Below are 27,242 nucleotides of genomic sequence, written 5' to 3'. Positions count from 1 at the left end.
TAAAAGGACACTATTGCAAATGATGTAGATCTGGTGTTATATGCAGTGGCATCTATGAACCATAATTATGTACTTATGCTGCTGATTATCATTAGTGCAAAGCTACTTGGAAATTAAGGTTAACATTATGAATCTGTATTTTACTTGAAAAGCTGCATTAATGAATATGGTGCTTAAGTTCAGCAAAAACTGCAGCAACAAATCCTCAAAGATTATTCATGATTCTCAGTAGGTTATTTCAAAACGCTGACTTATTCAGAACAATGAGATGTTGAGAAAAGGCTGACCCTCATTCTAATTCTATATTGTTTCTGGAATTTTGGTTAAAAATTTTTCATGGGTGAGAGTCCTGATATAGTCTCTATCAGTATTCACTTCACTGTACATGATAAGTTACATGATAAGCAAAACAATTTAAATCTGAAAATACTTTAAATTATATGACTCTGTTGGTTGCTGATGGATTCTTATATGAAATATCTTTTTTGCAAAGCTATACATATTAAATCTGTTAAAAAAATGTAAAATTAAGTTAAAATACAAAGAAATACAGTAAATTTCATACATAATGCAAAATGCACTTCTCGAAGACCTTATAATCATCAGGGTAACCAAGCTTTGGAATTTCATGTATTTGCATAAACACATATGCAAGAGCACATTCACACACATGTACAAAGAAGGTATATTACAGGAAGTCACAAGGATGGGCATAAGCATAGAAAAATGAAATAGTCAGTTTTCCAATTTCAGTTTTACTTCAGGAAATCGTGGTATCACTTACCAGATTTTCACAGGTGATCTCATGTAAGACTGCTACATGTGCTTTTGTTTTTACATTGAAGATGTTTCAATTTTTCCACCTTTTTAAAGTATGTATAAGCTTCTTCACTTTCCCTACATCAGATCTCCTCTTTGAACTCCATTCCTCTGCTGTACTCTGAGATAAGTTTTATGGCAATTTGTAATGTGGAATCAATCAAAGCATGCACTTTGGAATGTATTTCATTATTCTAGAATCTTTGTGAATAAACCAAGAGACAACAACCTCGTTCACAAAATTTTATCATTCCTTATTTTTACTGTATTGGCATGACTCTTGAATCACTGATAGAAAATCTCCATCTAAGACCAGTGAATTCAGTCAGAGATCCACCAGGTACTGAAATAGAACTAAAATAAATTTCATTTTTATCCTATTTACTATTAGTGGAGTAAAAGTAGTTGAGAGAGAATGAGTTCCTGGGGACTCTTCATAGAGGGAATAATTATCTGAGTTATGATTTCAGTGTATTTTTTTTATGTTATGTGAAGAAATTAAGAAGTTTTGCCCTAAACTGAAATTTTGACATTTGAAAAATCTTTGAGACATGATAATGTGGTATCCTGCAACGGTTACTTTAATGGTCCTTTTCTAGGGAATTGCCACAACAGGCATGGTATCAATTTGAGTATAAATCTATTCTCATTAGCCAATAAAAATTTTCATTTGAGCTCAAAATTGACTGGGGGCTATATTTAAGTGCAACTTTAAAAAGAAATTAAAATCCGGGCAATATCCTTTTTTGCTTCTTAACTTCACAGTGTAAAACTCATCAAATGGAAATGCTAAAATTAAGTAAAACTAGGAGAATATATTGTAACCCAAGTTTTTACTTATCAAAGCTCAAATGCAATTCTTTTGCATTCTATTCTGTAATACGCAAGGGTTGCTCTGAAAGTAATGCCTCCTAGTTTATTTTGTTGGAGCACATCAGAGGATGGTGGTGATACGGCAGTAGGGGCTGAACCTTCCCACCAATATTCCATTACATTTTGTTGCCATATGACAGATGGCAGCAGAGGGGCATTCTGACAAAATGGTATCTGACATGGAAGTGTGAATGAAAAAAAGGTGTGGAATTGAATTCCTCTGTGTGGAAAAAATGGCACCCATTGACATTCATTGACATTTGCTGAATGTTATGGAGACTGAACAGTGGATGTGAGCACAGTGAGGTGGTGGGTGGTACATTTCAGCAGTGGTGCCAGTGAGTCACCTCTGCTGGTGCAGTTTTACTAGTGCAGCATGCAGGCTCTTGATCATTGCTAGGAAAAATGCATAGCTACTGGTGGTAACTATGTTGAAAAACAGTGTTTTGTAGCTGAGAATTTGCTCTATCAAATAGTGTAATTGTGCTCTTTGTTGTAGTTTCCTTGGAAATAAATAGGAGGCATTACTTTCGCAGCAATCTACATAGAATTAAAGTATAAAATAATAGCATGTTCATGCTTGCTTCTAAAGTAACATTATTTTCTGTCTTTTTTCCATTATTTCTTTGTCCTGTTTTTTTCTTCTTTCCAACTTCCTGTCTCAGTCTCCTGTTAGCCCTGGCTATGAGGTATGTACTAAATTTACTCCCTACCCTACTGTCATGAACATTCTCTTTTATTAATTATCAGCATCAATGTGAAGTAATGCAGGAATTTAAGGATATTAGTATGATTTTATGTGATCTTGAGAACTCAAGAGCGTTTGTTTTTTCTTTTAGAAAGAGCATATCTGGTGTAGAACTCCACAGCCTCTATTCCAAAGGGAAGATCGTAATTCTGCTTATATTAAAGAGTAAAACTCCCCTGGTATTAAAATATTTTGATTTGAAAGCGACATTTTGTAATAGATGGGAAGAACATCTAAACTTCACTTTCAGAACATGGGGAATTTTCTGGAATAATGTACAAAATAAACATCCTAAGGTGACCAAACCTGACCTTGAAGTGGTCACTAGCAAACTTTTAATACCGTGAAGCAGCATAGAAGCTTTTTTCAGAATATAGTTGCATTACAAAAATCAGTCAAGAATTCTGTTTTTCTCCGGAAATAATAATTTGAAAATAATTAAAAACTTATTTTAACAAACAGTGCACAACTAAGTTATAGCCTTGAATAATAATAGTATGTTAGTGAGAAAGTAGTAAAAACTAAAGGTGGTATTTGGAAGAAAAAGTTTCTTTTTTAAAGGAAAGAATGTATTAACCATCTATATTTGTACTTTATATGACACAACATTTAATTTCTATGTTGTTTATGTTTCCATTATTTCGTAAGTTTTATTCATTCTTCTGGAAATGATGAATGTTGACGTGTTAAGGTAATTTTATTAGATGCGTTGGCAGTGATTTCTCAGAAAAAGCCTAGCTTTTGTGTTTAAAATAGGAATGTTCTGTCTTTGTGCCATGGGTACGTGGAATGTTACAAAGTTTACTTATATATTATCTTTGCTTTTTAATGGAAAACCAGGAATAATCTTTTACAAAATAGTTTTAGTTAAAAGGACTATTTGTATATCACTGACAGAATGTTGCCTGTGTATATAGATTTATTACTTAGCTATATACAGAAAAGAGATTTTGCGGATATAGGACCGTTGAGTCCTAGACTCCCTGGGAGTCCGCAGTTGTGGATGGCCATTTTCTCTTTCTTCCCTCATACCCAGCTCTTAATACAGCTGTTCTTTTCTCCCACTCATTTCAAATAAGGAATCCAGTGAATAAAAAATTCCCGCTCTATGAAACACTCATTTTCCACAGCCAGACAGGAGACACATCTCCTTTTCTCAGTTCCAGATTCTGTATGCCTCAGTGACTCATTAGACTGGAAAGAAGAAACCCTTGAGGGAAGGGCTAAAGAAGGGCTAGGTTACTGCAGCTGAGAGCAGCTCTGTGCCTTAAACCAGTTGTAATAAGTAGAGGTCCTTCTCTAATGAATAGAGTTGGGTTATTGAAGCCAAAAATCCCCAGGGCAAAATTATTTCCTCAATATTTCCACTCAACTCTGAAATAATACTACTTACAAACACATTCTTTTCTGAAATAATACTACTTACAAATACATTCTATATAGTTTGGCCACTGAGGACAGTGAAAAGGCTGAGGTTCTCAATGCCTTTTTTACGTCCGTCTTTAAAAGCCAGACCAGCTGTCCTCAGAGCACTCTACTCTCTGACCTGGAAATCTTGGATGGGGAGCGAAACAAACCCCCCATAATTCAGGAGGAAATGGCCAGGGACCTACTACTCCACCTGGACTGCCACAAGTCCATGGGGCCGGATGAGATCCACCTGAGAGTACTGAGGGAGCTGGCGGAGGAGATAGCCAAGCCGCTTTCCATCATCTATGGGTGTTCTTGGTTAACTGGAGGGGTTCCAGAAGACTGGAGACTTGCCAATGTGACTCCCATCTACAAGAAGGGTTGTAAGGAGGATCCGGGGAACTACAGGCCTGTCAGCCTGACCTCGGTGCCAGGGAAGGTTATGGAGCAGATTGTCCTGAGGGAGATCACGCGGCATTTGCAGGACAACCAGGGGATCAGGCCCAGCCAGCATGGGTTTGTGAAGGGCAGGTCCTGCTTGACCAACCTGATCTCCTTCTATGATCGAGTGACCCATCTGGTGGATGAGGGAAAGGCTGTTGATGTGGTCTACCTAGACTTCAGCAAAGCCTTTGACACTGTCTCCCACAGTATTCTCCTGGAGAAACTGGCAGCCCGTGGCTCGGGCAGGTACACTGTTTGCTGGGTAAGGAGCTGGCTGGAGGGCCGGGCCCAGAGAGTGGTGGTGAATGCAGTTAAATCCAGCTGGCAACCGGTCACGAGTGGTGTTCCCCAGGGGTCGGTGCTGGGGCCTGTCCTCTTCAATATCTTTACTGATGACCTGGATGAGGGCATTGAGAGCACCCTCAGTAAGTTTGCAGATGACACCAAGCTGTCAGGAAGTGTCGATCTGCCTGGGCGTAGAGAGGCCCTACAGAGAGATCTGGACAGGCTGGATCTCTGGGCTGAAGCCAATGGGATGAGGTTCAACAAGACCAAGTGCCGGGTCCTGCACTTTGGCCGCAACAACCCCAGGCAACACTACAGGCTTGGGGCAGAGTGGCTGGAAGGTTGTGTGGAGGAAACAGACCTGGGGGTGTTAGTCGATGCTCGGCTGAGCATGAGCCAGCAGTGTGCCCAGGTGGCCAAGAAGGCCAATGGCATCCTGGCTTGTATCAGAAATAGTGTTGCCAGTAGGAGTAGGGAAGTCATTGTCCCTGTGTACTCAGCCCTGGTGAGGCCCCACCATGAGTACTGTGTCCAGTTTTGGGCCCTTCACTGCAAGAAAGACATTGAGGCCCTGGAGCGTGTTCAGAGGAGGGCGACGAAGCTGGTGAGGGGTCTGGAGCGCAGGCCTTATGAGGAGTGGCTGAGGAAGCTGGGATTGTTCAGTCTGGAGAAGAGGAGGCTCAGGGGAGACCTTATCACTCTCTATAACTACCTGAAGGGAGGTTGTAGTGAGCTGGGGGTCAGCCTCTTCTCTCGTGTAACTAGTGACAGGACGAGGGGGAATGGCCTCAAGTTGCGCCAGGGGAGATTTAGGCTGGACATTAGGAAGTACTACTTTTCTGAAAGAGTGGTCGGGCACTGGAATGGGCTGCCCAGGGAGGTGGTTGAGTCACCGTCCCTGGAGGTGTTCAAGAAACATTTAGATATAGCGTTGAGAGACATGGTTTAGTGGGGTTATTGGTGGTAGGTGGATGGTTGGACTGGATGATCTTGTAGGTCTTTTCCAACCTTCCTAATTCTATGATTCTATGATTCTATTCTTGTCACCTCCAAGTTATCCTCCAGTGATGAACTATTGTGCTTTAACCTGACAGACAGCTAAACACTACGCATCTGTTTGCACACTCCCCTCAAAGTGGGAGGGGGAGAAGATTGGAAAGTGCAAAAACTTATGGGTTGAGATAAGAACCTGCTCTTTGGAGCTTGGACTTGTAGTTTTCAGCTGGGTAACCTTCATGAAAGTCTCCACAGATTAAACTGGGGACTTGTAGATGCTCTGTGACTGTGGCAGTAGGAATTCTTGGGGAGAATACTTATGTACATATACATACTAACACATACCATATGTCTGTGTAAGTAAACATACCCCCAAAGCTAGATTTTTGTAGCTAGATTTTTGTAGTACTGGCGTGAGGATTTGTGCATATCTAAAATAAAAAAGAATGGCAAACCCTGCAACATATTTATTACTTTCCCATCATCTCTGAAGCATCCCACATGTTGGCACTGAGTCTTCTGAAATGGCACAAAATCATTACATGCGAATTGTCTTCAGAGTAATAGAGGTAGTCAATGCAACCTTTTTGCTCCAGTTACCTGTCTGAAACATGTTCATTGATGCTTTTTCCTTCCAATATAAAGCTTTGTTTTTCTGCATTGGTAACATCCTACTGCCCCTAAACTCCTTCACTTTAGACAAACCTTACCCAGCTGGTTTGTCTGAACCTCCTTTGTCCATTACCAAAATCTTTTTCTGAACTTGTGGTTGTTCATTAAACACAGTCCTGTGGGTTATCTCTGGTATGGAATGGAGTGTCAGATGGGCCACATTTACACAGATATTGAAAAAACTGCCAATATTAATACATGATAGTATACAAACCAGAACTGTACAAACATTCCTTGAAGGTTTTTCTTTTGTAACTTGCTATACCACTTTTTGTATCAGGATCTGTACATATTTTTTTTTTATTAGTTCTGTGCTGTACGCATTACTGAACTGCTGAGTCTAACTTAGAATGTGGCCATTCTTCTAGTGCAAGATAATTTCATTAAAATAATTTATTACTTTAAATTATTATTCTTAAAACTCTGGAACACGTAATAGAATTTTAAAGCTAATATTGTTGGAGAAACTTTTGTCTTTAAGAGGAAGCAAGAAAGTTTTGCTCAAAATAAGCCCTAATAGCCCTGTAGGCACTAGCAAATCCTTTGTCGACAAAGGGCTTTTGTTTTGGGAAATCCCTGACTGTTGGAGAAGATAGCATAGTCACACAACTACTGCTGAGAAGTATTAATCTTTCCTTGTTACTTTGCAAAATAAGGTGGGTTACAGACAGAGCGTTCATACCACCGTTTGCTGGTATTTATGTCTGAGCAGGAGGAACAGGGTACATAATAATATCCATCTGTGGGTAGTTTAAGTTTGTACTGAAGTCAGTTTTTTGATGTATTTACACATTTAACATTGAAGTGTTTTTCAGACCATAGATATCTAACTGTAGTGCTTGTGAGATTAAATCATGCACTTGAGTTAAAGAGAAGAGTGCAAGAAGCATCAAAAGACAACACAGTTGATTGGATTCTAAGTGTGGTATTTCAGTGCATTTAATTGAAGATTTGTTTTTTTTTAATTCATTTCATTGGAGTCACATAGTTTAATTTATTAAAGAAAGTCAGCATTTGCATTGGAGCAAAGAACGTAGTTCCTGTGGTGACAGATAAATATCATATTTGATACTAGTTTCCTGTAAAAATTTGTGTGTGAACATATTAAGTCTTTATCTTTTGCCTTCAATACAGGAAGGAAATGCATGTTTCAGCAAATATACTTCCACATGGAAAATGAAACTTCATGAAATCAGTTATTATTTTGTTGGTTTTGTTTCAATATATATCAATTAATATACATCCAAATAAATAATCAAACTAGGTATTTTTTTCTGCTGCTAGGGCAAGCACTTCAAAAATGTAGGAATACCACAGTTTTTTGGTTGGCTGTCTCGATGTTATATGCAGGGATAATGTCACAATGCTTTTTAGACACTGAGCCTGCAAAAGAAGAGCACTTCTCTGTGAAGAGTTTTGAAAAATTACTCATTTAGGAGAGCCTGGGATGTATAATTTGTTCTTGTTCAAGACAAGTTTACTTGAATTTGTTTTCACAAGCATAATTTAAAATAAGATGTTCAAATGTCAAAATTAAATAATTTCTTTTCTGACTACTATAGCACATGAAACTCTTCAGTAAAGTTTTGCCAGAACCCCTGGGACATTTTTATTAGTACTTTTGAAACCTTTTAAAAAAGTTGGATAATCAGCAATGTGTTATATTTTAGGCTTTGTGCAGTTGGATTGCAGGGCAATCAGCTTCTATTGCTTCCCATTAGTCCCTCCCATCTCCATAACATTTCTTTGATTTCTGTGCTAGCAGTGGTGCTAGAGGACAGCTGAACTTGCTCAGGTAATGAGAACAGCTCGATCTGTTGTCAGTTAATCAGTATTTATTCAATTTTCTTAATTGTATTTTGCAGTGCATTTGAATATGGTAAAGAGGCAGGTGGGAGATCTGCGGAGGGCTTTTTTCTTTTGGAGTAGGAGTTATATGGAGGATTCTCTCCTTTCTGCAGTGACATGGTTCTGCACAATGACTTTGTGCTTCTGCCTACTATAGGTGAATAGTTTTGTTCTTGAGTAGCTTTTAACAAAGTCTAACAAATAAATGACATACAGTTTCAGGACTGATCTGAAGAAATTGATCAAGAATGAGGGGCAAGGCATCAGCTAATAGCAGTAAGGATGTATAATGTCCTGTGTCGGGGAACAGTTTGGCACTTCTCCATTCTTGAAAGAGAGAAAGCCCAACCTGGTTGTTTTTTTGTTTTTTGTTTTTTTGTTTTTCCCAAAATAAGAAATAAGCAAGTACTGGATTCTGATATTCTCATTATTTAAAGCAATATTGGATCAATTGGATTCAATCCAAAATTGGATCAATTTCATGGGCTTGACCGAACATCCATACAGTTAAATAACTGCACGTGTTCCTTTGTGTTTGTTGTCACTTGGAAAATAATATTCTAATCTGTTAAAATATAGATTGCCTTGCCAGTGTGATTGTTAGAAGGACTGTTTAGTGTTTGGAGCAGTGCAGGCTGTTAGTTTCCATGGTGTAATCCAGTTAAGCAATCATTTCCTGGGAAGTTTCCAGAGTTGCTGAGTCAGTAGTCTGGCTCACTACCAGGAAAAACTAATTTATCTTTCTAACAAAGCAGGCACACCAGCTGAAAAAGAAGGTGCTTTGTTTAAGAGATTCTTGCTTTTACAGTGAAAATAGTGTAGTTCCCGTTTTCCTTCTCTTTTAGGAACTTCAAATTATGGCATCTGCCTGATGCTGGAAGTGGTGGAAATTAAAGTTAAGGGATGTTGAAAGGAGTTTTGGAAGGTATTGGGAAGAGAAGCTCATGATTTCTAAATGTGGATGGTCCTCCTAACTGGTCAGTCCCTGGGGTTGTGGAGTGACCTGTGTGTTTTGTTGTTGTCTACGACAATGTACTAAGGCTTCCCTTCCGTCTGCACCTCCGCGTGCAGGGGCATATGGGACACATACACGGTATGTAGCGCCGAAATGCCAATTTAATGCTGCGCAACAAGGCTACTTATACCCGTACACGCGACCGCCCCGTGTACCCATGACCCCCCCCCTGCTCCTCCCAGGTGCTCGCAGGCACCACCTGCCGTGACTCCCCGATTCCTCCCTTGGTGCTCGCAGGCACCACCCATCCCATTTAACCCCACATTTTGTGCCACCCAACTTGCCTGCCCTTCCTACCTCACGGACGCGGGTGTTCGTGTTGTCTCTGGTTGGAAGAGGAAAGAGTACCAGTCCATCAGATCAGGCCGGTAAGGGAAGAGATTACCTCTCTCTGTTATCATTCTAGAGCCTAAAGCTAGTCTCAGTACATTTCAGCAGCACTCGTGAAGTTTCCAAAACCTGCTAGCAATTTGGTGGGTAAAGCTGAGCCAAACCAGCATTCTGAAGTTCTTTGAGGAAATATTTTAGCAATATTCAATTGCCAAAATAATTTTTCATTCAACAATAATGTCGAAAACAAAAGGCCAAGGATGACAATGCAAAGTAGATTTAATTTACGTAGATGTTATTAGATGGTGGTTTTAGCAAGATTATGTTAGGAGACATTTGGATTGTTTATACTTCAAACAACAGTAAGATTGTCAAGAAATTGCTCTAGCAGCAAGAACAGTAAGCTGAAATATTAATTTGTTGCAATGACTTAAAAGCAAACAACATAACTTTTTCCCCTTAGAAATTTTTACTCCTCTCCATCTGTTCTTTTCCATGAAAATACATTTTAAGAGAACCGTGTTACCACACATTAAAATTTTACCAAATGTCCATTTGAAGACAAAGACATCAAATTTTGTGACTAATACCTTACCTAGCTGTGTTGAGTTTATGTGGCAAGGTGTTTGTAGTGTCACTGGGGGAACTACCAGGGTGGGTTTTGTGAGATTAGGATTAAGACAAATTTTTGAAAGATTACTTTCTTCAAAAATAACATACTTCCATAAAAAATGTAGTATGTCAGACAGGACAACAGTTCTCGTCTTGTGCATTGTAGATAACATTCCAAGATGTCTGACTGTGGCATGGGGTTGAGGATGAGTGACTGTTATAAGGCACTGCACTAAGACTGATGTGGCATCAGTCAGGGCCAAAACTGTCCCTATTTGTCCTTAGACTGAGAAGATTGAGATAGTATTTCTGGCACCTCTTGTGGGCCATGTCCTATCCACAAGTAGTAAGGGCTGCTGTTTGCAGGTGGCATGTTCAAGCTGAGCAATGCAGGATGTGCTGTGCAAGTAGGCCCACTGTTTCCTTCCTGCTGGGCTTATGCCTCCCTTCCCAAAGCCCTATTCATGCTGCCTTCATAAGACAGTGCAATCTGCCTTGAAAGTGTTAGGCAAACAATATTACTAACTGATCAATATTAAATAATTTTAATCCTAAACTGAAGTTAGTTTTTTCATATGCATAGGTGTTTTACAGAGCCTAGAGATGTAAAGCTCAGGAAGGAAGTAAACATATAACATCAAAGCACATTATCTACATTACATCTACACTACATTATCTGTTATTTTATGTGGTGAAGAAAAGACAGATGCTTTCCTACATTTGTTTCAAACTAGCTTGTTTATGGTGAATATATGTACGTGGCTCATACGATGAATTTTGCATACTTCTTAATTGACAGGCCTGTGTTTATACACTGAGTAAGTGTGAAGCTGGCATTGTTGTCAGTTAGTAGGGAAGAATGTTCAGCAAATCCATTGCATATGCTTCTTTGGAAACAGATAGTTATGCAATATAACCAAGAGAGAAAAATTGGTCTTTTCAGTAAGAACCCATCTGGTTTTTGGAAGAAATATCTTTCTGTTCCTATAGCAAATACACTGTGAAGGCAAGGCTAGAACTCCTCAGGTGTATCTACCACCAAAATGACCTACAGATCTCCCCTTGCTCCAAGATTCTCAGACAGAAGCTTACAGAAATGGACTTTTATGTTTTGGTGAGCAGGAAAAAATAATTGGTCTCTCTATGGATGCCGGCTTTCCTGTAACATTATTAGTTTGAAGCAAAATAGTTTTCCAAGTTAGGCCAATCTAAGGTTTCAGCTACTGCAGCCTTTGACCAGTGGAGTCCAAGTAGAGGATGACTCATTTTCTAGCCTTCAGTTACCTTAATATTTGTGGATGGCAGCAAGATGCTGAGTTTTAATAGATCAAGCTCCCTCTTGTCACTGTATTTTTCTTTTCCGTGTTAACTGTGGGTGTAGTTTGTTTCTCAAGGGCAGTTCTTAGGAGTAGGCAGTTTTCTGAGTCCATAAGTTTCTAGGTTATTTACCATATTTACATCTAAATGAATTTAGCAGAAAAATAAGGTAACTCATTTCTTTCAGGAATTCTTTGGATTCTATTCCTTAGACACAGTGTGTTTCAATTCATGTGTATTTATAGAGAGAAATCTAAATACTTATTCTGATCTATAGTGAATAACCTGAATGTGGTAAGGTTAGCAATAGCAAAAATTATAAATGAAGGTGATGGAAGATACTGATCTGCTTTCTGTCAAAAACCTGCATGTGCATAGATCAAGATAACAATTTCCTTGATGTTTGTACAAAAGTACAGTTTTTCAAAGTTAGCTTTGTATAAAATAGGAAATAGGAGAGGGGTTAAAAAATAGTGCTTGTTTTACTCAGAACACAAAATGCTTTTCTGAGAAATTTTTAGTAAATATTTTCATTTTGATAAAAATCTATTTTTAAATTAAAAAAAAAAAAACACACACAGGTTTTATCCACATTGTGAAATGTATGACACTAGTGTTAACAAACATATTCTTTGATACCATTTTAATTTTTTAAAAGCAATCTCAGACAGGGGTATGTTGCATATTCTATTAGTGTTTAAAAGCAATATAACTGCTTTTTATGACAGATTACTTGATATTCTTGAGGCATGTGTAGGATATTCTATTAAAAATGAATAAATCATTACTTTTTCAAATGTCATTTTATATATTTCACAGCAAAAAACACCATCAGAATCATTCACTGGGCGAGAGAAGAGATCAAATTCACAATCCTACATTGGACGACCTATTCAGCTTGACAAGATCCTACTTTCTAAGGTTAAAGTGCCTCACACTTTTGTCATCCACTCTTACACACGGCCAACAGTTTGCCAGTACTGTAAGAAGCTTCTCAAAGGGCTTTTTAGACAGGGTTTGCAGTGTAAAGGTAAGTAAACTTCCCTTAGGTATGTAAAAGCTAACCACAGTAAAATTAGTAAATTAACATTTGAGTGACTGATATGTAGCTTTACTCAGGATTTCTTCACCAAAGTATCCATATGTAGTCACATGAGCAATTACATTGGATTAAGCTGGGATCAGAATTAGATTAGTTCTACAAGAGCTGCCTGCATTCTATTTATTATTGCTCAGTGGTATAGCTGAGGTACCTCACATCGTTGTCACTCAGGTGTAGATTATTTTATGTTTGTCACTGAGTGATTGTGTGCTCGTAGGCAGTTACAGAAGAATAGTTAACATGTAGCACCATATTCTTAATCTTCATTATTGTCAATCTGCTAGTTTTTATGCTTGAATTGAAACATGCACATTAGTCTCAGCAGTTAAAGGTTGGGGGGGAATTGTAATGGAAGTAAAACAATATGATCTTATATGAGAATTAAAAAAAAAAATTCTTTTTCAATGAATTCTGACTAATATCCTCTCAAGACTCATGTAATTGTACCTTAGCAGATGCCAAAGTAAATCTGGCCATTTGGAATGTAGCCTAGACTACTGGCTCACCTTAACCAACTAGAGTGCCCATAAATACTTTGGGTTGCTTCCTTGAAGTAATACCCCACAAAAATTCAGAGTTGCATTCAATTAAGTAATTCTGATGTGATTTAACTCTAGCAAAATCTCTATAAAAATATCACCTGTTTCTGTTCATTTTGAATCTCAGTTACAAGCATATATTAACCTGATTTAAAAAAAAATTGCCTACAGTTTAGCACTGCAGTACCTCAGTTGGCTTTTGAATCAATCTGAAGTTAAATAATTACAAGGATATAGGCATCCCTAGTATATTTCTTCCTTACTGACTTTGCTTTTCCAGCTCTGTTAATAAATTACAGCTCTTAGTTTAAGTACAATGTGTTCCATAAGCCAAAATAAAACAATTGAAATGACATCTAATAAAGTGCCATTTGCAGATGTGAAGAAAGTAAAAGTAGACAGTAGTAAAAATATCTGGAAATGAGGTAGATATGGAAGGAGCCCTCCACTTACAGCTGTCTAGAAATTGCTTGGTGATGCAAAGAGCAAGTATCTCTCATGTAAAATTGCTAGATAAGGTTCTGCTGCTTCAGTTTTCTTTGGTATTTGATATGTAGTCAAACATCTAAGCTGTAGTGGATATGCTGCAGCCTGATCTGCTTTTTGTACTGGAAAAGCAGGTCTAGTTTTTCAGCCAAGTGCACAGGTCTCCAGCTTGCTCCCCAGTGTCAGTGTAGCACACACTTGGTGCAGTGAAGGCCTCCTCCCACTGTAGTAAGCACTGCTTTCCTTCTCTGTGGGAAGCTGTTGGTGTGTTCATCCTGTTGGCCGTACTGGCAATTGGCATCTGGCCAGGCTACTGCTCTCTGATTATGTTAACTTTGTGCTAGTGGAATGATTGATCTTGACAGTTATAGGTTGGATAGCAGGAAGAAAATGAAACTGTGGCAATTAAAAAGAGAAATAATTATATCGTGTTCCTTTTCTCTTGCCAGACTGTAGGTTCAATTGTCACAAACGCTGTGCACCTAAAGTACCAAATAACTGCCTGGGGGAAGTTGCCATTAATGGAGGTAAGTTACCTTAACAATTGTTTCTGTCATCATTTAAACCACCAGTTAGGTAACAGGGAAGTGTAAAACCTGTATGTACCAAGACAAGTTTTTCCACTGCTTGAGAGTAGCCTTTCCTCTGAAATATTTCTGTTGTGTATTCAAGATGAAGTGTGGGGGGAACCCTATTAACAGTTCATACATTATCATCTTGGAGCATGTATCTTCAAAATACACAGCGCTGAAAGGCAGGCTCAGCCATGCCATGGAGGTGTCTTCAGCAGCAAAACTTCTGGGTGATCATTGATCACAGAATGCTAAAGTAGATTGAAAAGCCAGATGCATGAGAAGTAGGCTTTCGCCTGGTAGATAAAAACACAAATTGATTTTTAATTTGGGAAGGGAAGAATTGTTTGTTTTAGGATAATCTTCCAGAGAAGAAACTGTATACTGGGAGAAGTGGGAAGGCTAGTTGAGATAAAACTAATTGTATCAGTTGCCAGAATTGAAAACTTGATTATCTGCAGAATTTCCTATACATGTGCTGTCGGTTTTGTGTCAAGTATAGAAATGTATGGCTAGGCTTGACAGACAGTAGTGGAGAAAAAAAGGGTAGTTGTAGATGAGTTGTTGATTGCCTTGAAAATATCACTTTTATATGTGATAAAGGAATGAGAAGCATGGTAAAGTGTTCAGTGTCTAATGCATATTACCATATTGTCAGCCTATACTGCATCATTGAGTACTGTGTTCAGTTTTGGGCCCCTCACTGCGAGAAAGACATTGAGGCCCTGGAGCGTGTTCAGAGGAGAGCGACAAAGCTGGTGAGGGGTCTGGAGCACAGGCCTTATGAGGAGTGGCTGAGGGAACTGGGATTGTTCAGTCTGGAGAAGAGGGGGCTCAAGGGAGACCTTATCACTCTCTATAACTACCTGAAGGGAGGTTGTAGTGAGCTGGGGGTCAGCCTCTTCTCTCATGTAACTAGTGATAGGACTAGAGGGAATGGCCTCAAGTTGCACCAGGGGAGATTCAGGCTGGATGCTAGGAAATACTACTTTTCTGAAAGAGTTGTCGGGCGCTGGAATGGGCTGCCCAGGGAGGTGGTTGAGTCACTGACCCTGGAGGTGTTCAAGGAACGTTTAGATGTTGTGTTGAGGGACATGGTGATAGGTGGGCGGTTGAACTGGATGATCTTGTAGGTCTTTTCCAACCTTGGAGACTCTATGATCTGAGGTTAAGAAAGTATTACTTTATTAGATATCCTTTTTCAAACTTTTAATCAGTGATTTTCTTCATTGAAAAGATACCAAGAATTTACAAAATCAAAAGTGTTAAGTAATTTTTCATAGTAGTGTGACTGTATTACTACAAAGCTTTTCTGTTTAATGGCAATTAACATAGGCAAAGACATTTTAGATGCTGAATATCCTGATTTTTGTGAAGGTTGATGTGGTACTCCTAGTATACCCTTATGCATCTTCCAATCTTGTATATATCTTCCTTTTTTAACTTTGCAAATAGTTGTGAACAGAGATTTGCAGAGTCAGAGAAAGTCACTAAGTCTGCTTATAGATTATAAAATTCATACTGCACACATTTTAGGTGCGATTCTAGAGGGCAGTGCAAAAGTGTTAAGAGAAAGCAAAAAGCAAGACATTTCTGGACAGCCAGACTAAATGAACAAAATTTGCATTTGTTTCTGTGTCACTCATTTGATTTCCCACTCTTAGTCTCAGGCAGCTGTACTTCATTACTTCAACACAATCTTTATCCCCTCCATGCCTTTGCCTGACAAGTAACACACTGCTTTTTGTTTGCTTGCCTCCTACCATGAATCTGAGGCAAACTGACGAGAAGTAATGGTTTCTCCAAGGAAAAGCTGAGTGAGGAAAGCTTGTACAAAGCCATTTGGGGTGAGAGTGCTTATTCCATGCAGTATTTTAGAAAGTGTTAAACTTCTTTTTGTGCAACTCTGCAGAATTAGTTCTTAGGTACTTGGAGCTCTCCATCTTAAAATTTCTAGAACTTGGCTTTTTCCCACCAGACAATATCCATAAAACAGTGTCCAAAACATCATATTATAACTCTTAATTTTGTGCCTAGATGACTCACATGTGGTCCTTAGACTTTTCATAGGCAGTTCCATCTGGTATCTCATTTCTATTCTTACAGAAATTTGGTTCACATTAATTTCCATCTTAATAAATAAAATACAGTATCTACCACTCTGTCCATCTGCTGTGTGATGCATCTTCCCCAAAATAGTAAGTGAAGGAAGAGCTGAAGCAATAAAATTCCAAGTATGGTCTCATTAATATACACATTAAACACTAAATGAGGGAGGATATTTTTAACTGGCTGTGGGTTTATTAAAAATAGAGATAAAAGCCATGTTGTATGAATAGCAAAAAGAGAGTCCTGAACTGTGAAGTATCATTCATGACTGGATGACTGTTTCAGCTAGAAATGAAGTATAATGCATCTCTTAGTCATACATCAGTAACTTATATCTAAATATTTGAAGACTACTGCGCATGGAAACAAATGTTTCAGCCATGCACTTCCAGTTCTATTAGAATACCATCAATTAAAAACATTTTTCCAGCAGCCATCTCAATGTTCTTATTGTTTTGGAGCATCCTCTTTGTTGACTGTCAAGAGTTTTCCTCCAGAAAATTTGGTGAAAATTTCCCAATGACAACATTTGATGTCTTCTATGTGATTTGACCTTGCATCAAGTTGCTGTCCGTGGGTCTTTGAGTGGGTCCTGAAACAGTGCAAACTACCCAGAAAAACTGATGCTTTTATATCTGACCAAATTTATAATTTTGACCTTTTTTGCTGTTTTTTCTTTCATTGTTGGTTTTTGTGGGTTTTTTTTTTTGTAATGAAGCCTTTAGCTAAGTAATTTTTTTCTCCTTTACATTGGCAAGCAGCGCTACATTAAAAAGTTGTTTCTTTGATCTTGCCTATGCATATCTAATAAAAATTAGAAAGTTAAACATTTTTTTGAATATAAACTTAAATAGTTTGTTTATACTGCTTATACTATGCACTGTGAGTTAAAGCTTAAAACATCATAGTTCTTTTTCAGTACTATATTACATAGAACTATTTTATATTAATTAAATATTTCCTTCTTCAAGGCAGGGAATTTATCTCATTAGAATGGATTACTGTGCCATATTGTGCAACCTTCAATGGGGAGCACAAGTGCAAAGGAAATATATTTTTTTGCGCAAATAAATCATTCACATTATAAATAATCATCTTGGGAGTTATTTCAATAGTTCATCATTATGTCATCATCATAGTACAAAATTTTTTTTTTGAAGTTTCTGCTCTTCTAGCATCAGTTTGCAGCTGTAGCCTGCCAACAGCCATCAAGTCAGTACATGACATTCAAGCTGCATGGAAAATCTCTCAGATCTCAGAAACAAAACTCATGGGTATAGACTGTTTGAATAGAAATCTAGGGATAAGAAATTCTGCCTTGATTTCATCAGTTTTTTAGTAGAAAGTTGTAATTCTGAGAATACTCCAGTTTAATACGTTTCCAGTTTTCTGCAGTGATTTTCCAAATGACTGGTTAAAGACCACCTTCACCATTACACACTGGATACATAGAGACTCAGGCAGTAGAATTCCAAAGAGAAGCTGATTTTTCCTGAAGCTCAAAATATGTTAGGATGTTGTGGTTGGAGTATTGTATGTTTTCAGATAATGATTCGAGAAATAATATTCCAGATCTCCTTAGTCCTGGGGCTGAGTCTGATGTGGTTATGGAAGAAGGGAGTGACGACAATGACAGTGAAAGAAACAGCAGTTTTATAGATGACATGGAAGAATCTATAGCTCATGATTCTGAGATATCAATGACGGGATGCCATAGTGACAATGGGGAAATGCAGGATCCTGATCCAGATCATGACGAGTCTAACAGGATGATCAGGTGAACCTTCTATCTTCTTTTGTATTTATTTGTTATATCATGCCTAAGACTCAAAGGGAAATCTAAATGGACCATATCCTCACTCATTCAGGATGAAGATAGTTAGTGATAAGTGATGGTTCCGAAATTATGATGAGATTATTTCATGCACTAGGACTTTAAAAGGACTTTAAACATTGCTGTCAAGTTGAAACTTCATTTGAAAAACTGTATTTTTTACAGATATGCTCCTTTTTTTGTGAAACTTCATTTGTAAATGAGCAATAGAGAATAATTCTTAAAATTCATTTATTTTCCCAAGCATTTTTCCCGACTGGAAGTTAAATGCTTGGCTATATAGATGAGAGCCAAACAAAACAAAACAAAACAAAAAAACATGTAATTGATAATGATATAATTGGCTTGAGGTGTATTTTTTGCATTTTTAGATATCTTTAGAAAGAAGGAATGCTTAATAAACTGGGAATTTCAAGAAAATTACAAAGTAAATTAGTGTTTTGAAATGACCAGTCGGAGGGAAAATGGGAATTGAATTGTGCAATTTACTTAGAAATGTTTAAAGGTGAGAAAAAAATCACTATTCGCTTCTTAGTACTGCAGAGTAGTAGAGAAAAAAAGTAGAGATTGATTATGAGTGAACCAAAAACGTATTAAGGTCTTTTCAGCTCTCATTGTTTTGAGGCTAGGATTCTTTACTTTGAAGAGAAATTGTAGGATATTTTTTCTTCATGGATGCCAGTTTAATCTGCAGTTCCTCTTATTTTGCATACTAGGAGTCTTTTCCTGAAGCATGTTCCCCTAAATTCTCCTTCACTGACACAAACATTTTGCACTAATTGAAAGCAGTCCATTTCAGCAGTATACAATTTTACTATCAGCAGCAGTGAACTGTTACTCCTACGGTCATATTCTTCTGCATAGCCACTTGTATACAGACACGTTGTATCATTACAGTATAAGCATATGCTTATATCACAAAGTCAGTGCTGTAATATCATCTTATATGTCTAAGTCATATTACATGGACAGTATAGTGAGTTCTTTAAAATGTAGATATTGAATTATAAATAATTACAAAACGGATAACCCAGTTACTTCTTTTACTTAGTTGAGGGGCATCCTTGTATTTCCAGTAATACCGTCCACTAATTACATAAGTCACAGTGGGCCAATGTGTGAGCCAAAGTCGATGGTTTGTCCGGGTTCCAGGAAATCCAGAACGATCACATATTTCCTATCCCAAAAGACAGTGCATATCATATTACCCTCTGAGGACTGCATCAAACTTTTTCTTTGATGGGAAATTCACATGTTGCCATTCCACAGGCTGCCATTTTTACTTTGGCTTACAGTGGTGACACCAGTCATCAGTAATGATGTGATCCAGGAAACTGTCACCTTCAGCCTTGAATTGATTCAGTAGATCCTGACAAACTTGCATAGGGTATTCTTTCTGTGTAAGCATTCACAGGACCCACCTGGCACAAACTTTGTGATATTCCAACATTGTTACCATTGTTTCCAACACATTGAAGCTGATATTCAGCTCTGTATACAGTTCCCTGGATATAATCTGCCAATTTGCGTGGATGAGCTGATCAAGACGCTCTTCATATTGTGGTGTGGCAGCTGTACGTGGTCGTCAAGAATGTGACTTGTTTCTCATGTTGCTGTTGCCACTGCTGAAATGCACTACTCCCCATCTCACTGTGCTCACATCCACTGTTTGGTCTCCATAAATATTCAGCAAACACTGATGAAAGTCAATGGGTGTCATTTTTTCCACACAGAGGAATTCAGTTCCACACCTTTTCTTCATCCATACTTCCATGTCAGATACCATTTTGTCAGGATGCCCCTCTGCTGCCATCTGTCATATGGCAACAAAATGTAATGGAATATTGGTGGGAAGGTGCCATATTAACACCATCCTCCTCTGATGTTGTGCTCCAACATAATAAAATAAGAGGCATTACTTCCAGAGCAGCCCTCGTGTTTGTAAGAGTAGTTGTCATGTTCATGAATTATTTTTAAGTGATCTATAAAAGGAAAATAAAAAAGGAAACTTCTTTGTCAGTCAAGAATATTTATTATAGGAGCTGCAGCCCGTTTGATCACAGCATGAACTCTCAGTGCTCTGTTTTCATGTAGGATGCAGAATCTCAAGATCAAGTTCTGTCAGAAATGACTAAGCATTTAGGCTGAGGATTGAAGCAGGTGATGAAGCAGATGATTCTATTATGCAGAGTCTGCTCTAGGAATGGTTAACTCCATTTGGCTTTGCTACTTCATAAACTTCTCCAATGAGATATTCCATGTTTTATCTGATTGTGCTATCAGGCATACTGTCATGTTCCCATGACTTCCTGAGTTACTGTGCTGAGCACTGGAAGTTTTCAGCATGCATACCCAAGTACAGGGCAGCGAGACTTTGCTTAAAGTCTTTGAGGATAAATTGCAATATCCTAAACCTCCTTCTCTGTGAGGTTCCTGGAGATCGTCTTCTATACTCTGCCAGTGTACACACAGCTAGTTGGCATTTTCTACTGTAAACCATCATAAACCCACTGTGTGTGTGAACCCAAGATCACAAGACTGTAATCTGATGGACAATGCTTACCTAGCTTATGAGAGATCCAAGGATCAAGTGATGCTCTGAATCATGCGTAGCACAGGCTTGAGCTATTTCTCCCACACCCTAGTTGAGGTTGTAGTCATTTGCCCATCATCTTGGCTCAACTTGGGGAATATTTTGTGTATGTCATATAAGTAAACTTTCTGTTGGTCTCTGCCTTTTTCCTGTTGTAGCATTACAGCTTTTTTTCCTTTGTACTCTCAAGATACTTGGACTGACATAACAAAATAGTGTCCAGTCCAGGTCTGTTAGTGGCAATAAATGTAAATGTGCATATAAAAGAAGTTATTTTCTATTTGTCTAAAATTGTCCACTTTTAAAAAGGCTTTATTGATTTATTCTTAAGCCCTTCAACCAGCAACAATATTCCATTAATGAGAGTGGTACAGTCTGTGAAGCACACGAAAAGGAGAAGTAGCACAGTAATGAAGGAAGGTTGGATGGTTCACTATACCAGCAAGGACACACTGGTAAGAAATGTTAAGGAAGACCCTACTCTACATGCTATATAACAGTTCTGAATTCAAATCCTAGTAGTACTTTAATAATTTAAAGTTACTCACAATATAGCATTTTTACAGTATTTGCATTTCCTGTGGTCCTAAATCCCTGGAAGAGCTTGTAAGAAAGTTATTCCACCATACCAGGAGACACTTAAAACTCACAGTAGTATCTGAATCTGTCAGTTGCACTATCACAGGCCAAATGTGAAGACATTCTGAAGGAAGTAAAAAATATTAACAGCTTAGAGGTTCTGGGAGGTATCTTTACCTTCCAGCTGCTGTCTCCTAGATATATTACTTTTAGGTGAGTTTAGACTTTTGTAAAATAAATGTACCAATTTAAAAAAAAAGTTATTTTCATTTAGACCTGCAAAAATAGGAATCAGAGTGTCAGTATGTGCACTTCTAAAGTGAGATACTACCAATAGAAAAAGAAAGTTGATTTATTTTATAAACGCAACTGCAGCAAATTATGCTGAGTGTAACCTAGAGATTATGGTGACATGTTAAACTTTCAAAACTTGGGCTAGTTGAACAGAGCTACATTATTACACTAAAAGGTGAACTTACAAAACTTTAACTCAAACATATAGTCCTCATAAAATTCTTGTAATAGCAAATGAAAATTTATCCTTCCCAATTCATCCATTCCGATGAAAACAAAGTTCTGGAAATGGTGAATTTGAGAAATGAGCATTTCTTTAATTTTCTTGAAAACTGGTAGAAAGATTTTTCCCTTATTTTTCTTTGCAGAGGAAGCGACATTACTGGAGACTAGACAGCAAATGTATCACTCTTTTTCAAAATGATACTGGAAGCAAATATTATAAAGTAAGGAATATTTTTTGATTTCTTTTTCTGCTATCAAAACGTAATAACTGGAGTGAATAGCTGAATAAATAAATAGTGAAACTGCATTAGTGGTATAACTTGGAACTATGTTTGTTTTCATTACCTAACTTGCATATATGGGTATTGCATTTTCACAAGCGTCAGATCAGAAAAGTGTCAACTAACAATGACTGGTAAAATACATGTTATGCAAATGAAAGATTTTTGTATGGAAAATTCACTACCAGTGACAAATTTTGCCAAGAAACTCATCTGACATACTGTTGTTCATTATATAAATTCTTTCCAAACAATATAGGTTGTACGTATTATTTTAATTCTGTCCTTTGGACATTATGTTGTGATTTCAATTGTAAAACATTATTTTAATGCTAATTACCTTTTACCCGAAGCAGTTAAACTCCTTACAATAATGGAAAATATTTCTTTCATGTGGCTTCCTCTCAGAGGAAGTTAGTGAAATGTGCCCTTGAGTCTTATTAAGATGAAACAACCATGTTCATGCCTACGTGAAATGTGGGTTTGGAATCTTAATGTTAAATATATATTTATTATGCTTTTATTTACAGAGTTATTTGCAAGTAAGTCTGCAAGTAAAATAATTAAATTTCTGCTTGGTCTTGGAAAAAAAACATTTGTTATTTTACTATCAATAGGCCTCTGTGTCGAGGAGTTCCAGGTTACAAGAGCCTTTTTGTTTGTACAAGAAACACGTAGATAAAAGCAACAGCTAATATTATAAATTAGTTAAATAAAATTCATGTCTTAGTTTTATATGTTGATAATCTTTACACAGAAAATAATTTTTTCATTTTAGGAAATCCCATTGTCTGAAATTTTCTCTCTGGAACCTGCAAAAACTTTCACTTTACTGCCTCAAGGAGCCAATCCTCATTGTTTTGAAATAAGCACAGCAAATATAGTCTATTATGTTGGAGAAAACATAGAAAACCTCTCAAGTGTTCAATTGAATAACGGTGTTCTCACTAGCGGTATTGGCATTGATGTGGCAAGAATGTGGGAGATGGCAATACAGCACGCCCTGATGCCCGTCATCCCTAAAGGGGCATCAATGGGGTCGGGACCCAGCCTACACAGTAAGTTTATTTATTTCCTCCCTTTTAGATAAATACAGTCATTAACAAACGGCATGGCTCAATCTTCTGCACAGAAATATTGCACAACTAGTAAAGGCTTATCAACTGTCTGTGTATTTTAAAAGCCACAATTTTTCATTCATGTGTTTCCAGTTTATACTAGGTCATCTGTGTTAATATACTGTGTGAAAATTTGATTGTGAGCAAATAGTTGTTTTACTCATATTTGTGTTGCTGGCATGAATGATAGCTTCCTTGCGAAGTGGCATGAAGTTTCTGAGCTCCAGTTGGGAGCTGATAGATGTTTCCCATCATTACTGTAATTTATATTTCTAGATATGTGCAGAAGCATCCATTCACTCTTTAGGTCATTGCAGCACAGATTATATGCTTCTTTTCATCACATTTGTTTGTACAACTGCCACAAACATTGTCCCATGCTGAGATGAAATTAACTCATGTGAAAAACAGCTGTTATGTTCACAAGAAGGCATGGATGTTACTCAGAACCAAAAGGACTGAATATATCTTTGCCTCCAATTTATATACCTTTGGGCAATTCCCTACCAAAGCTAGAACATTATGTAAATAAACATGAAAATGGTTTAAATTTTGCTGAGGTACTGATAACAAAGTAGCACAGACCAAAAAATTTGCCACTACTAAGCATGTGCTGCTGTGGTTGCTTTGCTAATTGTACTTAGCCTACTCAGTGTAAAGCAAATTCAGATATGTCTGCACAAACTGGATTAGACCTTGTGTTGCAACATAGATGTGCTTTAGCACTTGACATCTGGATGCTATTAATGCAGTGTGAAATACTAATGAGACAGCAAGCTCTTCAGGAACTAAGTAATACAACAGACTGTGGCATACATCTCCAGGCACAAAAGCTCACATATCAGAATAGATCATCTCTGTCTTTTTTTCTCGACTATGTTCCTACATAAAATATTGTCAAATTCTGGATGTCATTTCAGTCATGTTATTTGCCTAGTGCCCCTGGTTTGAGCCCAATGTAGCTAAGCATATCAACTAAAATGCTGGACTGGGAATTACAGCTCTCTGCCTCCTAAGAAGTTTAAAATTTTGTTTTGTTAATTCGTACTTCTCTGGGCACCCTATGCCAGTACCTCACCACTCTTCTAACGAAGAATTCCTTTCTAATATCTGATCTAAATCTATCCTCTTCTAATTGAAAGCCATTACCCCTTGTCCTATCACTACACTCCGTGATACAGAGTCTCTCTCCAGCTTTCTTGTAGGCCCCCTTTAAAGGGCCACCTTGATGTTTTCTTTAATGCAAACAGAAAGTAGCAAATACATTTGAAAACAAATTAGCAATGCTAAAGGTCCTGTATGAAACCAAAACATCCCATTCCCAAACAAATATATTCCTAAGGACAGGACAAGAGAATAAGTCATTTTGAGCAGAAGTTACTTGTGCTACTTTGTCCTGCTAGAAGAAATGGAGATGGTAGTAGTGAGTTTATGCAGTGTTTAGTACAGGCTTTATAGAATACAACACTGATTTCAATGAGGTTGAAATCCATGCTAAAAAAAAATGAAAAGCTTGAGCAGGATTCTAAGCAGAGGTAGGAGACAGAGGCATCAGTTGCTTCAAAGAAACCCCCCAAAATGACTTCTTTGTGTAGTGCAGTCAGCAGTAAACATATTCTCCAGTTTTACTGGTAACATCCTAAGCTTTGAATTATTAGAAGTTGCTTCTCGTAATTGTCATATTAAAGCATAAGTGCAAGTTTTTATTTCCATTGTGTTTTAATAATGTCTCTTCAGCCAGTTGAAATGTCTATTACTTTTAACAGTACACATAGCAATATGAATAAGTATTATCCTTTGTCTGAATAGCATCATAGAATGACTTAGGATTGAAGGGACCTTAAGGATCATCTAATTCAATACACTGATTGAAGTATACTAAATGGAAACAGTTTTTCCTGGTTGCTGTTATGTTACTTGCAAAAGATAAAAAGCCCCAAAATGGAATGGAATAAAGCAGTAAGAAGCTTATAAATGGGAAATATAAGATCCCACTATAAAATCTGGTAATGAAGTGCATAATTCTGTTCTTTCCCATATACTACAAAAGTCTATTGTTGAAGCCACACATTTGTGAGGTGGTGTAACTTTATTTTGTCTGGTAGATGAACAAGATGACCTAATTGGTCCAATTTCTACAGTTATCAGAAGATACTGATGTCATGTAAGTGTCATTTGTTATTATTATATGTTTGAACTAAAAGCACAGCAGTCTGAAGTATATTTTACTTTCTTCCCCAGGGGATATATCCATCAGTATTTCTGTGTCAAACTGCCAAGTTCAAGAAAATGTGGTAAGTGTTCTCTGAATGCTTGTGCTAGACATGATATGATTAAGCTTGTGAAGTCATTGATCTGTTTTGCAAAGAGCAATATTAGAGAAGAGTTCCAATCAGCCATTTTTTTCTACTTACACTGTACAAATTAACAAACAATTAGCGTTATTAACTTTTGGAAAAAGTCAATTTCATGGCATCTTTTCCTTGAGACACAAGAATTACATATGTGTAATGTAGCTTAACACAGAATTTAACAACTTATCCTTGCAGGTTATTATTTACCTGAAGGAAAGCGAGCAGAAGTCATTAATACATGGCATTTCTGTTAAACTTAGTGAGGCTGTCACAAGCCTTTTTTTGTCATCACTGAGACATCAGATATTTTTTGTTGTACTAAGATGAGATTGCAATTGCAGTTGTTGATTCTTTTAAGAAAACTCACATGAATGTTCTGTCAGATGTGTTTTGAAATGTATTATAGAATATGCATGCAGATCAAATACAAATTTTGTTTCCATATTTTAGAGATTAATGTTTGCTCTGTTTATATAAACAGGATATCAGCACTGTATACCAGATCTTCCCAGATGAGGTTTTGGGATCAGGACAGTTTGGAATTGTTTATGGAGGTAAGTTTCTGGTGAGTTGTACAGTTATTGCTTAAGGCTGAAGAAATTCAGCAAACATTAAAGTATTTGGACTGTGAAATGCTTTATTACAGAAATCAGCTACCCAGCGTTTAACATAAGTAATATTCATTAAAGATGGACACTACTTAGTGTTGACAAGGTCTTGTTTACTTTGAAGTTTCCTACCAATAATGGGTCAGTATACTAAATAACTCTAGTAGCTATAACCTGTAGTAATGCTGACCCCAAAGTACAGAAAACTGTTCTCTTTGAGAGAATGGATATATATTTCTTATATAATGAAAGAAAGGGAAAAAAGTTCTTTGACCTTAATATTTGTTTGCATTATTTCTTTCTTTCATGCTCTGTTTTTTCTTCCATTTTTTCCACATTTTTTCAGCATTTTTGAGGAGGGTGTTTAGGTACAGTTGTTTGAGACAAGTGAGTGATAACTAACTGTACCTTCTCACTGAAAAATCTCTGTGGGTCTCTGAGAACTCAGATTCTTGAAGGCAATCACTTATTTCATTATTTGCTACTCTGGAACTACCATTAAAGCCTATGAACAGCCAGTTGCAGAGAACTAACTCTGTTTTAAGTATATGAAAAGGAAAAAGTACATGAGAAAGTTAGCTTTACATCTATATTGTTGAAAGGCAAAACTAATTTTCTTAATGCTTGTATTACTTACATGTTTTAACAGTTTTGTCAGGGGAGAAAGAGAAAAGTTCGCTTGTAAAAGGGAAATGAAAAATGAAATGGAAGAAAGATTTTAATGACTGATTTAACTTACAGCAGACTTGCTCTAGGAATTACTTTGTTGTGCATAGTTTTACATAATAGCCACTTACCTGTGGTCATTTGTACAATCAAGTAAAAGTGGACCACTTTTCAGAATTAATCATGTTAATTGATGGAGGTCTTCTCTTTTATTAATGCAGGAAAACATCGCAAGACAGGAAGGGATGTTGCCATTAAAATAATTGACAAACTAAGGTTTCCAACTAAACAAGAAAGCCAACTTCGTAATGAGGTTGCAATTTTACAGGTATTTTGCTGTTATTTTTATTCCTATAAATCGAAGAATCCTAGAATCTTCTGAGTTGGAAAGGACTCTTAAAGGTCACCTAGTCCAACTCCCCTGCAATGAACAGGGAATAAATACCAGATAATGTAATTATGCCAGTTGATAATCACTACTATTTTTGCTGAAAATTCTAGTATTTTTGCAGC

General features: G+C 37.3%; 1 protein-coding gene across 2 annotated transcripts in view; it reads left to right on the top strand.

Annotated features, from left to right (window-relative positions):
* Window positions 1–27,242, top strand: part of PRKD1 (protein kinase D1) — a 127,411-nt gene that overhangs the window by 90,876 nt on the left and 9,293 nt on the right. Inside the window, exons 5-14 of one of the 2 annotated variants that reach the window (XM_021401320.1) lie at window positions 2,358–2,381; window positions 12,189–12,399; window positions 13,946–14,023; window positions 17,750–17,954; window positions 20,936–21,059; window positions 21,846–21,923; window positions 22,762–23,041; window positions 25,343–25,395; window positions 25,937–26,009; window positions 26,951–27,057. In XM_021401320.1, coding sequence (XP_021256995.1) covers window positions 2,358–2,381; window positions 12,189–12,399; window positions 13,946–14,023; window positions 17,750–17,954; window positions 20,936–21,059; window positions 21,846–21,923; window positions 22,762–23,041; window positions 25,343–25,395; window positions 25,937–26,009; window positions 26,951–27,057 — 1,233 coding nt within the window. The remainder of the gene's footprint in view (window positions 1–2,357; window positions 2,382–12,188; window positions 12,400–13,945; window positions 14,024–17,749; window positions 17,955–20,935; window positions 21,060–21,845; window positions 21,924–22,761; window positions 23,042–25,342; window positions 25,396–25,936; window positions 26,010–26,950; window positions 27,058–27,242) is intronic. The other variant, XM_021401321.1, reaches the window with a different exon arrangement.

This window comes from Numida meleagris, chromosome 6 (assembly GCF_002078875.1).
Source record: "Numida meleagris isolate 19003 breed g44 Domestic line chromosome 6, NumMel1.0, whole genome shotgun sequence".
NCBI classification, from domain to species: domain Eukaryota; kingdom Metazoa; phylum Chordata; class Aves; order Galliformes; family Numididae; genus Numida; species Numida meleagris.
Note: the sequence above shows the minus strand (reverse complement) of the source record. Positions and strands in the feature narration are given on the sequence as shown.